Source organism: Scaptodrosophila lebanonensis, unplaced genomic scaffold, assembly GCF_003285725.1.
Source record: "Scaptodrosophila lebanonensis strain 11010-0011.00,11010-0021.00 unplaced genomic scaffold, SlebRS2 tig00000043-arrow-pilon, whole genome shotgun sequence".
In the NCBI taxonomy this organism is placed as follows: Eukaryota; Metazoa; Arthropoda; class Insecta; order Diptera; family Drosophilidae; genus Scaptodrosophila; species Scaptodrosophila lebanonensis.
This window is the reverse complement of record NW_022060545.1, coordinates 4125744-4138803: the sequence shown is the minus strand read 5'-3', so window position 1 is coordinate 4138803 and position 13060 is coordinate 4125744. Positions and strand designations below refer to the sequence as shown.

Sequence of the window (13060 nt, the reverse complement as noted above, 5' to 3'; positions counted from 1 at the left end):
TTGACGATATTTTTGGGAATTTCGTGCTAATTTGTTTGTTTGTTATTGTGGGAGGACGGCCGACCTGGCAACCAAGAAGGCGACACAATTGTTCGAGCTGTCGGCAGATCGATTATCAAAGACACGCGGATCTGAGACTAAGGTTGAACGCACCGAACACGTAAGTACGATACCTTGGAGAATAGTTCAAGCCGAATAAAACAATTAAGTTACTTAAATTATAATGTTACATTGAATTATTGTCTTTATCAGTTGTCCCTATAACGCAGGAATTTCTCACATGCGCAACACTTGTCGTCTAAGAAGCAAAGGCAGTTTCATAATCAATTTCAGACTAAGGTCAAAGTTAATGCAGCCTCCAATTCCACTTACATACTACATACTCGTACACACACCCCATAGATGAAAAATGTTTAATTTGTTTTTTTTTGTCAGCTTCACAAATTGTTCGGTTGTTTAGCACTTTTACGGCTGTGTTAACACTAAGTGTGCAACGCCATCGCCCACTCCACAACTCGTCCCCCAAAATCGGCCAAGTTGCACAGCAAAATATACGAGTATACAAAAAATAAAACAATTACTGTGCCTGTAGTTGAGTTTGTTGTTGTTGACGGCATTTTGCATTTTACATGCTGTGGGAAAATTTTGCGTTTTATTATTGTTAATGCCATAAAAATTTATTTGTGCGAGTGTGCCTGTAAAAATGTTCGATGCTAGTGATTATAAAACATACCGTTTAGCTGGACAGTTAAAGTTTTGATATCTAGTTTTCTTTAAATTTAAATTTGATCTGTTTTTTGCTTGAAGTTATGTTTGCAAGAGTTATTGAAAATACAACCTTGATATTGGAGTGTAATTTGATTTAGTTTAAGCTGGGCTTAGTAAAGTAATTATTTATATGCCTAGTAAGCTCGTCTACGATTTCATCTTAAAACTAAGCTTACTCCGGGAAAATGAAGAAGTTCTGGTTGAAGAATTAGCCTTTTCGGCGAAGATGAAGCCAACATATTTGTCCCTTTTACCGAAGGACAGCTGCGTAAGATATTATATTTAAAACAGACCATAATACAGTAGATTTGTTAAATTTTTTAATGAAAAGAACTAAAACACCCAACTTTTTAAATGGGCGTTTACCCATAATGACCATTTTTGTGGTTTACCCGCACCCGCAAACAACGTAGAAAATGTTAGTCATTACGAATTTGTACGTTTTCAAGGTGTCGTTAAATATAGGTAAATAATTCTAAAATTATAATTTGTTTTCGTACAATACAAGTTAAATTCGGTGTGTGTGGGTCTCGTTCAATTTTTTTGAAGGTAACAGACTTCAATGGCGTTAAATTGTTCACACGGCTGAGTCACATGAGAATAATGGAGCGAAAGGCATAGGAAAACTTACACACATCACAATTTACAAGTATGTATGAACTATACTTGTGTTAATAAAAGCCAGAACGCAATACGCAAAATACACCAAAACTTTAAAATTGCAAACTCTTCAGTAAATTGAGAATTGAATGTATCGCTAGAACGTGAAATAATGTGTGCTATTAAACTAAAAATCAAAGTCATTGCCATTATGAATTTATAATGAACTTTAATTTCGCTGGCAGAACAAATAAAATTACTTCAGGAATAAGGATTACAACCACGAACGCATTTCATTACATTTGGCTAAGAAGCTGAACAGAATTTAAATTACATTTATACATAATCGTATCTGTTAGTTGCAGTGAGTGTTATTAGAATTTTGATTTAAGACACAGTGAAGTTTATATAGCTTCGGCCCAGACGAATATTAATTCTTAGCTCGTTATGTGTCGCTGTTTTGTTTATACCTATAATCACAAAAATTGCGCCTGCTTTAAATATATACTCGTAGCTGTTAAACCAACTGAAAAGGTTGTTAAAAAAAATTTAATTATAATAACAGCAACAAATTGGTGTCTAATTAATGAACTGAAGTTTGATTTTAAATTATTGATTATTGATTGTTGCTTAAATGAAGCCGTTGCCAAGAAAAAGGATAGGATTATTAATAAGAGAGAGGATTATTAATAAACAAATTGGTGTCTAATTGATGAACTCAAGTTTGATTTTAAATTATTGATTTGATGTCCCAACATTTCCCCATCTGTAGGTATTTCCGATTGTTGCTTAAAAAAAGCCGTTGCCAAGAAAAAGGATGTTCAGTACAGGGGATAGAAAAGTGAGCACAAAATCGAACCTGTTCACCTGCAAGAGAGGATTATAAATCGGCATGTGAATCGGCATTTTGAAAACTGCATCGAATGAACGAACAACAACAACAAAGGCTCTGCTACTCGCACAACAAAAACAACAGCAGCAGCAGCAGTAACTGGAACGTGTTTTGTTTGCTCAACACATTTTCACACACAAAGAGACAAGAAAAGACTCAGAAGCTTTTGCGGTTTGTAAGCGCGGCCGCCACCACACCCCCTCTGGGCGTTCGTAACACGTCTGTCTCTCTCTCTCTTGCACCTGTGTGGCTGGGGCCGGAGCCGCAACAGCCGCTCAATTCGACATTGCTGTAATATTTGTTTTTGCTGGTGGTTTGTTTTTGCGGGAGACAAGACAACAACGAAGCTCATTGTGATCGAAACTAATAAAAAACCGAGCTACCAAAGTGTTCCCACAACCAGTCGAAAGCACGCGCTCGCGAAGTTTGGTCGAGTCGGTGGTGAATTGTGTTTTGACGTGTGGGAGATCGATCGGTTTTTGAGGAACAGTCGTCGTTGCTTCTTTCCCACTCAAGAAAAATAGTCAAAATAAATTACAGCAAAATCAAAAGTGAGTTAACACTGTCATGCCTGCGAACTGTTTAAAGGATATGCACAAACAAATATAATAACTTATGAGATTTGGCACACTTGTTGCCGTAAATTATGGCACAATACTTAGTAGTAAAGCGAAAATCAAATTGAAAAAGTTGTTTGCCGTCAGCGCAGCAGCATGCAATGCCCGATACACAAACAACAATAACGATAACAACAACAACAATAACAGCAATAGCAACTAAAAAAAAATTCAATAACAATTATCAAGTGTTTTGTGTTCGCATGGCGCGCATGCGCCGCACAACGCGATCAAAAAGAATTCACAAAAGCAAACGAAAAATAAGTTTAAAATAAAACTAAAAAAAGCTTTAAAAAAAATTGCAACTACTTGCACAATGGAGACATGAGAGCGGCATCCGCTAAATGGCCTTTAGCAATTAAAAAGCGAAATTAAAGTATTATTAAGCACAGAGATTATGTAAATATTGTTGAGAGGCTGGCAGGAACACGGATGTGCTTTATCGCAAATATTGCCCGTAATGCCATACAGGGTCTGTGCAATAACTAAATATCAATAATGCGCTGAAAATCGTATATATTAATGAGGTCATAAAATGCAGTTTCATTAATTATGTAATAGACATACTTGCACAAATGTATAGCTTGTATTAGCAAATACAAGCTTTTTCAGCGCCACTCCTATGTCTCTTAGTTTTAACGAAACTCTTTAACTTTTTGTTGTGCTTTCGCCATTTCTGCAGATAATATTCAAAAGAAACAACGATTGTTTACAACATTCGTGTTGTGCACTGTCCAATTTTGTCGTATTATTAAGTTTTTGATAAAAAAAAAGGAAGAATTAATTCCAAATACCTAGACGTGTTTGTCTATATCTTCGAAAATTACAGTAGTACTTACAATAAGTGGTTAAATATTTCTAGAGGCAAAAAATGTTATATTGTTATTCATTCTTCAGACATAAATAGAAAAATTATTATTATACTTTGAAGGAATGGAAAAGTAAGAGAAACTCTTTGGATCAGTAATAGTACTGATTAGAAAGAGTTTGGGAAATATTTAATTTATTCCAAATTTCAAATGTAATATCAAGTGAAATCTCACTAAATTAAATTAATTCGTTAATTTGAATCCGGTTATTTATTTAAAATATAATATACGGAATATAATAATGGTTGTATTGGCTGCTTTTTATGAAAATACACTTCTTATACGCAAACTAGAAAAGAATTTATAAATGACAGTTCGATTGCCTGAGAATGCGATTTTATTTGATTTATTAACCTAACAAATGGTATTGGCTGCCAACATACTCATATGTATATAGGTAGTATAAGAAATACTTAAATTTGAAAACCCACTTTTAGATAAGGAACAACTTTTACAATAAAATTAACTTTTCCATTGTTTGTTAAATTCACACTCCACGTTCTGGCAAAAATAAAACTAATCAATGACTATAAATAATGCAAACATTTCCACTGTCTCTTTATAGCTTTCCGTTCCCGACGATTTGTGCAGCGAACTGCAACTGAGAAATTCGCTACCGGCTGCGTGCGGCTTTAAATTAAATTAAAAGGCATTTGCATAAAACTAAACCGCCAAAATTGGTTACCTAACGAAAACCTCGTTTGTGTTAAACGACACCAAAGTAAGTGGATATGAAAAATTTCATTAAAGAGGTACGGATACAAATAATACGTTATATAGCATAGTCGTGTACAATTAAAACCCCTTTTTATTCACAATAATCTAATTATTACTTGCGATCAACACCTGCGTGCTAATAGTGTAAGAATATTAACAGGTTGCCAGACTATATGACATTTAGATTCAGCTAATTGATTTTAATTAATCAGCAATATTCTTGCTTTATCACAAATAAATATGCATTTCTATAAGAATTGGGGATTGCTCAATAATATGCTGTCAGCATTTTCTTTTGCTAAATACGAGTAGGTGCGAAATTTTATGGATTTTGTTTTCTTTTTTATTATTAATTCACCCGCATTTTTCCTGATAAAGAAGAGAGTTTTGGGTTGGCAATATTTTGAGCCAATTTATAAAAATCGATATCGTTTTGATATATATTTTCTAATCTTATTTTCATTTCGATATCCATAATACACGTAATTCTGTTTTTACACGGTAGATTGGTTCCAGAAAAAGTCGTGTAAGATATTGATCATATTTTTTTTTTAAATCGTTCTAAATGGAATAATGTCGTGTAACCATATATACATTTTTTAATTTTCAAACCATGTTAAATTAAAACCGTGTACAAACAGAATTAGCTGTATAAGCATTACTTAATGATCTGCCATTACTATTTGTAATTTTTTAATACTATTCAAAGAGACTTTTAAAATATGAAAACCCCACAATTTTATTTGGTAGAGGATGGTTGGGCAATTCCAAAAAAACCCCAAATCTTTATTGGCGATCGTCAACTGAATCTCATTATTATGTGTAGCACGTCGCTCCTCCAAACATGAATAGCTGTTAATTACTTTGCATTTAGTTAGAACGCCTCTCCGCCCACAATTATGTTATTACGACTTTCAGATGACTTATACCCTTAGCTGTCATTCTAGGCACGATTTCTTAACATCTGTGTACATACATAGTATGTACTCGTAAGTGGCTAGGAATATCGCAAGTACGTAGTAAATGAACAGTGTGAGAACATTTTTAATAACCGCAATTAACTGACGAACTACGACGAGCTGCTTATTTAAATTTCAAAACAAGTACGCCCGACATCTCAGCTCAGAGATGCCATTTAGATACAATTCGCTTGACTGGCATTACTCACTACTAAAATGAAGTGCAGTGCCTTGTAATTACATTTAATTTATGTTTAGAACAACGTTGTTCAAATGGATTCAAGGCGCACATCTCAGTGTGACTTACGTGAATGTGTTTATTTTTTGGTAGATCGTGTTTGGGATAATGTAGTCCAATTAGTCGAATTTTGGAGCGGTAGCTTTGATTGCACTAAGTTTATAATTTGTGCATAAAAACATACAAAAGTACCTGTCTGTATCCAAGCATGTGTACATGAATATATGGGTATGGCGAGCAGAGATAAGCTGAAAGGCATAGCCATGAGCTCGGAGCCCAGTGACAAGGCTAACAAGCGAACAAATTGGAATTTCATTTAACCTCTCGCGTGTGCGTTACACAAAGTAACGCATTAACAATATTTACTGGTAAAGCATGCATAAACAATTTATTAAGGAAATGACACTGCCTATAAAGCAATAAGACGCACACATTCAATAGTTTACAAGCGAGTTGAAAATTGAAAAACAAAAATTATAAACTTTTTTGTAGGTAGCCGAATTTTAGGTTTAAAGAATTTTAGAGGATTACCTAGATAGTGTCATTATAAGTTCTTGTTTTTTCAAAAGAGAATAAATACAAGCACTGTCTGATCTGCAATCTAGCGATTTTAAATATAAAGTTGGTTAAATTTTTTTTGCCTCGATGGTGAATAGAATTCGCAACGACATCAGTTTCATAAAAAAATAGAAGCAAATATAAAGTGCGATACGAAAAATTGGAGCACATTGATTTAATTTTTGGGTTGCTCAGCAACTGTATAACGCAAAAAAGAATCTAATTTAGATATTATAATAAGTAAGCAGTTAATAATTAGTTTAGTGCCACATATCAGCCTAATTTGAAGTTCGCATCCTCAATAGTTTATGTTAACAAATAGCAACACTTGGATGCAAACTTTTATTCCAGCTTTTATATTTTCTGAGACCCTTGTGTTCATCCAGACAGAAGGACGGACATGTCTAGATCGATTTGTCTAGCCTCGCTGATTAAGAATATATATACTTTATGGGGTCGGAGATGGTTCCTTCTGCCTGTTACATACTTTGCACAAGCCTAATATCCCCCTTTTTACCCTACGGGTACATGGTATAATAAGTAAGCAGTTAATAATTAGTTTAGTGCCACATATCAGCCTAATTTGAAGTTCGCATCCTCAATAGTTTATGTTAACAAATAGCAACACTTGCAAGAGCACATAAGCTGTAGCGACCAACTTGGCTCAAACCAGAGGTTCCACACCACACGGTGGCTGTAACTAAGCCACTAAATAAACAATCAAACACACACACACACACACACACACACGCACATCAACAGCAAGAGCCACAACAACAACAACAACAGCAGCAGCAACCATGCAACAATAATAAACATTTGTTTAGTGCACGACGACGCGTCTGTTACGTCGTTGCTGTTGTTGTTGCCTTTGTTGTTGTCGTTGTCGTTGCCGTCGTCAGACAACAAAGTGTGTCATGGCTAAGTGTACTTTAGCGTCGCATACCGCGCATGCGCAGACGATCGCTCGCTGGCACGCATTGCGCGTCAAACAGCCGCGCCGGCAACACCTGACTGGACAGCATTTTAACAGTGCTCTGTTATCTTTACAGGACTACGACATGGGCTTCAGTTCGCGGATGGACTGCTGCGGGCAGTTCGTCAAATACAGTCTCTTCATAGCGAACTTTGTCATATTTGTAAGTGCCGCCCACAATGCTAATCTCTCTCTTAGCTAATCCCCCTCTAATCCATCTCTCTCTCTTTCCTGAACAGGTGGGCGGCGCTATTGTGTTTTGTCTGACACTTTGGACGCTGGTGGATCGCAGCTTTGTCAATGAGCTCTTGGGCACGAATCTGTTCTCGGGCGCTGTTTATGTGCTGCTGGTCACATCGGTTATCATTTGCATGGTCTCGTTTCTGGGCTGTGTGGGCGCTGGCAAGGAAGTGAAGTGTCTGCTATTGACGGTGAGTGTCGAATATATTTCAAAGCGAAGCTACCACTTAACATATTGGCTTCTCCCCATCTAGTATTTCATCATAGTGGCTTTGGTTTTCGTGACCATGCTAATTGGCGGCGTCTTGGGGTACGTGTTTCGTGAGCGTGTGCAGCAGACCATGCGACAGGTAAGCAGAGGGAAAAGCCAAAGTCTACTTGGCTCATTAACGCCTTAAGCACCTACAAATGAATGGCATTAACCATCTTCACCAGGAAATGCGCTCGACTATGGCGTTGTATGGCAGCCGACGAGAGATTACACAAGCCTGGGATCTGACGCAGGAGCGTTTGCAATGCTGTGGCGTCGATACCTGGCACGATTGGAATCGCTACGGCCCCGTCCCAGAGTCCTGTTGTCAGGAACTGTTTGGCGGACAGCGCAAGGAGTGCACCATCTTCCCAACAATCACGAATTTGCACAACCAGGGCTGCCTGTATGTGACGACCAACTTCATCAGAGATCATGCGGCGGTTATAGGCGGCACTTCTATAGCCGTAGCCATTCTCATGGTAGGTGGCATTGCTCTCGATTGAGGGATCCCTATTAATCATTCATTCATTCATGAATCTTTACAGATATTTGGCATGATATTCTCCTGTTTGCTCTTCAATATGATTGAATAACACACATAGGAGCCATCGGTCGATAGCGCATCAGAAAAATCAGCATCAAACCCATTTACAATATTTATCCACAGTTCTGCTCAATGAGTATTATCCAAATGAATGATATGTTAGCTTCTCGTCTGTATTATAGATATGTGCCCTAGCCTCTACATGTAATCCGAGTTATTAATTGTTACATACTCGTACTTATGTATTTTTGTAATATTTTTATTATACTTATTGCGTTTGTTAAAGTTTAGTCGAATGAAGATGCAATCGCCCAGCAATGAGTTGGCCTTCTATGTTGTGTAATCGTATAATGAATTTAGCTGTACGCATGTTACTGTAAACATATACTTAATAAATCTATGCAATTTTATTAGAAGATAAGAACATAACCCTAGAAAGAGTTTTAATGCCTTACAAAACTATTATCAAGTTCTGTGGAATTTTGCAAAAATTATAGAACAGCAGATTTACCTTTGCAGGTATTACAAACGATTTTCTAATTACATTTGACAGCGAAACTTGGTGTTACCCATAAAAAAATCTCGAATATAAAAATGAATGTTTAAGTCGGAAAACGAGCAAGCAGCAATCAACCAAAACAAATGAGAATAATTCTTCTTCTTCTTGACTGGTCTTCAAACCCGTTATCGGGCTATGACCTGACGTAACACAGCTCTCCACGCGCCTCTGCTTCGCGCGCGTCGCTTCCAGTTGGTCACTCCGCAGGTAGTAAGTGCGTTCTCTACCTGGTCCTTCCAACGTAGGCAAGGCCTCCCCCGTCGTCGTCTCCCCCCAACATCCGCATCGAGAACTTTTTTCGCTGGGGCGTCTTCTTCCATACGCACGACATGACCTAGCCAGCTTAGCCGCTGGATGTTTATTCGCTTGACTATGTCAATGTCAGCGTAGAGCTCGTACAGTTCGCTGTTCCATCGTATGCGGTAGTCGTCGCCAACGCGTATGGGACCGAAGATCTTCCGAAGCATCTTTCTCTCAAACACTGCAAGAGCTGCTGCATCAGTCTGCGATATCACCCATGCTTCTGCACCATAAAGCAGCACGGGGAGGATGAGCGTCTTGTAGAGCGTTAGCTTGGTTTTTCGGGAAAGGTCTCTGCTACTCAATTGCCTACTGAGGCTGAAGTAGCATCGATTGGCTAGAGTTAATCTCCATTTGATTTCTAGGCTGACATCGTTGGTTGCTGTGACGGTGGTGCCAAGATACATAAAATCTTTCACCATTTCGAAAGTATAGTTTTCCACCGCGATCTGGGAGTCTGGTTGCCGCGTGTCCCTGCTAGAGGAAAACATATACTTAGTTTTGCTCTCATTTATCACCAAACCCACTTTTGCAGCTTCCTTCTCAATAGCCGCAAATGCTCCGGTGACGCCTCTCCTGGTACGGCTGATAATGTCTATATCATCAGCGTACGCAAGAAGCTGAACGCTTTTAAAAAAGATCGTTCCGCCTCGGTGCACACCAGCTTTGCGCACCACACTCTCCAGCAGGAAGTTGAAGAGATAGCACGAGAGGGCATCGCCTTGCCTGAAACCTCGAACGGTATCAAAGGGTTCGGAGAGGTCCTTTCCTACCTTGACGGAGCTACGAGTGTTGCTCAACGTCATTCTGCAAAGTCGCACTAGCTTTGCAGGGATACCGAACTCAGACAGTGCGGCATATACACGTTCCCTCCTCGGGCTATCGAATGCTGCTTTATAATCGACGAAAAGATGGTGGGTATCGATTTGAAACTCATGGGTTTTCTCCAGGATTTGGCGTAGCGTGAATATCTGGTCAGTGGTGGATTTACCAGGCATAAAGCCGCACTGATAAGGCCCAATCAGTGCTATCGCAAATGGCTTTAGCTTATCACACACTACGCTTGATATGACCTTATATGCGACGGAAAGAAGGCTGATTCCACGATAGTTGGTGCAGACCGTGGGATCACCTTTTTTTAGGACGGGACATAGGACACCGAGATTCCAATCATCAGGCATGCTTTCAGTTAGCCATATTTTGCAGATGAGCTGGTGCATGCACCCTACCAACTCATCGCCGCCTGCCTTAAACAGCTCCGCAGGCAGCCCATCTGCTCCCGCAGATTTGTTGTTTTTGAGCCGCTGGATGGCTGTTTCGACTTCGTCATGGCTAGGTGACGGTACTTCAATACCATCGTCGGCGATCGGTTCTGTGGGGTCATCTCCGCTGGCGGAATTGTTAACATCTTCGCCTGATAGAAGATTGGAGAAATGTTCCCTCCACAGTCTCAGTGCCGCTTGCCCGTCCACCACCAGATTTCCTTCCGAGTTCTTACAGGCTGACGCTGCGGGCTTAAAACCTTGTGTTAGACGCTTCACCTTCTGGAAGAATTTCCTAGCGTCGTTCCTGTCTCTACAAAGCTCCATCTCCTCTCGCTCTCGCTTTTCTTGCTCTCTCTTCTTGCGTCTAAAAAGCCGCCTCTCCTCCCTCTTCTTCTCCCGATATACATCATGCACAGCGCGCGTTGTCGCCGTCTGCAGGGTTCTTTTGTACGCGGCATTCTTCGCTGCAGTGGCTTCGCGGCACTCCTCGTCGTACCATTGGTTTCTCGGTAGCGGCTGTTGGAAACCAATGACATCTTCTGCGGCTGTGTGCAGTGAGCGGGAAATATGTGCCCAAAGTCCGCTACCAGTATCGGTTTCCGAGAACGGTTGAGAAAGCAGCTCAGAGAGTTGAGCGGAGTAAGCTTCGGCAGTCTGTTGTGCTAGCAGCTTTCCGACTAGTTTTCGCTGCGTGTTGGGGCGTACATTTTTCGCCATGCATAATCGCATGCGGACCTTGGCTGCAACAAGTTGGTGGTCCGAATCAATATTCACACCACGGAACGTACGCACGTCCAGCACACTGGATGCATGCCTTCCATCTATCACAACATGGTCTATTTGATTTTTTGTCATTCGATCGGGTGACTGCCAGGTAGCTTTGTGGATATCAAGGTGTTCAAATCTGGTGCTACTCACCACCATGTTTCGTGCTGCGGCGAAGTCAATTAGCCTCAGTCCATTGTTGGATGTTGTCTCGTGGAGGCTGAATTGTCCGACTGTCGGGGCAAAGACGCGCTCTCTTCCAACCTTGGCATTAAAATCGCCAAGAACAATTTTAATGTCATGAGAGGGGCAGCGGTCATAGACTGTCTCCAGTCTCGCATAGAACTCGTCCTTGGTAATCTCGTCTTTGTCCTCCGTCGGAGCGTGGACGCAAATCAGGCTTATGTTGAAAAATCTCGCCTTGACACGGATGGTTGCCAGCCGTTCGTTCACAGGTGTGAACCTAGAGACACAGTTACGCAATCTCTTGCTGACCGCAAAACCGCATCCAAATTCGCGTCTTTCTGCATGGCAGCTGTAGTAGATGTCAAAGGCTGCTCTTTGGGAGCAACCCTGACCTGTCCATCGCATTTCCTGGATGGCGGTGATGTCAGCTCTTACTTTATTGAGAGCATCCGCCAATTGGATAGTAGCACCTCCTCTGTTAAGGGTCCGGACATTCCAGGTGCATATCCTTAAATCGTGGTCCTTTAAACGTTTGCTAGGGTCGTCAACTTTTGGGTGTTCCTTATCCGAGGCTGTTGTTATGTCCTTCACTGGGAGTAAAAAAATTTTCATGTGGTGGGTCCCAAGCCCTACGCACAAAAGCGCTGCACACATTTGCTCACTTACCAACTCCGGATGGAGCCGGAAAGCTACCCAGAGAGCACCGCGAGGAGGTCGTGTGTCAACTTGATGATGGCAGAGACAAAGATCACTCTGGCCATTTCCACGTTAATGGCAGTCAGGAGCTTTACATTGTTCTACCAAAATCCGAGCCCTCCCTGAGAATAATTCAGTAAGTTGAAATACAAGTAAATAGATTGTCACAAGTGATAGCAACAATAAGGTGCCTTTAAAACCAGTCACATGGAAACGTAACAAGGCCTAGAAACAATCTCAAAGTAAACGGCTTTATAGAATGACAGTCATCGTCAATTTGTAAAGCTCTACTCCTCTTCAGTAATGTATTTGACTATTGAAAATTTTACAATTTTGAACTTCATGGAATATATTTTAGCTTGCAACTAAAAATTAAAAAGTAATACAAACTTAGCCATGATTGGTCATGTATTCTGTGTTCAATTTTTACAATTTGGGACTTAATTCCTTATTATTGCTTGCTTATATTGATATTATTTATATTATTTGCTTTGGATGTAATTAATCAAATGATTTTATTGGGCGATAAGTCTTTTATTGACTAATTTATGAGTTTGCGACTAATTATTAATTGGCTTAATTACTTTTAATTGTGGTTAAGATAATGTCAATCAATCGACGCATTTAAGTACTCGTACTCCCAACAAGCAAATCTATCATTTGTTTTTAAACACGCCTTATTGTTTCTTGCTGGTAAACCAAACTTTCATCACAAAGTATATTGAAAATTAGGCTTAAGCATAGTTTAGAATCCGCTATAATTATTCCAATCTTAATAGAATCTGCAGATGGACATTACGTAAAGCTAAGCTGACCCTGCACTGCATTTTGATGACTCACATTTTATATCCTACAAACATACAAACAATCAAATCTTTCCTCTTTATAATATTAGTAGAGATGGATATTTAAGCCAAGGCTTCATCTAAAGTTAGTCTCTTCAGAACTTGAATCTCTCATGCCCGCCTGCGAAACCGCTCCAACAAATATCTCAACTTGAAAAGAAGTGGGCCAAGTTCTTGATTGTATTTGAAGCTTGACGCTGTTAACAAGATTCT

General features: G+C 39.6%; 1 protein-coding gene across 2 annotated transcripts; it reads left to right on the top strand.

The window, feature by feature from the left end:
* Nucleotides 1–2671: 2671 nt before the first annotated feature.
* Nucleotides 2672–8660, top strand: LOC115622775 (CD151 antigen). Of its 2 annotated transcripts, none has more exons than XM_030516833.1 (7): nucleotides 2672–2811; nucleotides 4312–4467; nucleotides 7271–7357; nucleotides 7434–7625; nucleotides 7689–7784; nucleotides 7870–8166; nucleotides 8233–8660. In XM_030516833.1, exons 3-7 carry the CDS (start codon nucleotides 7280–7282, stop codon nucleotides 8278–8280), a joined length of 711 nt encoding a protein of 236 aa, XP_030372693.1. In that variant the 5' UTR covers nucleotides 2672–2811; nucleotides 4312–4467; nucleotides 7271–7279; the 3' UTR covers nucleotides 8281–8660. The 2 variants fall into 2 exon arrangements, with proteins under 2 accessions (XP_030372693.1, XP_030372692.1); XM_030516832.1 differs by having other exon boundaries at nucleotides 4312–4498.
* The last annotated feature ends 4400 nt before the right edge of the window (nucleotides 8661–13060 follow it).

Bases quoted from the DNA above. Each gene is read 5' to 3' on its own strand.
- LOC115622775 (XM_030516832.1), top strand. From the start codon at position 4,478: ATGAAAAATTTCATTAAAGAG. The intron at 7,626-7,688 runs GTGAGTGTCGAA...CTCCCCATCTAG, and splicing joins TGAAGTGTCTGCTATTGACG to TATTTCATCATAGTGGCTTT. The intron at 8,167-8,232 runs GTAGGTGGCATT...GAATCTTTACAG, and splicing joins TAGCCGTAGCCATTCTCATG to ATATTTGGCATGATATTCTC.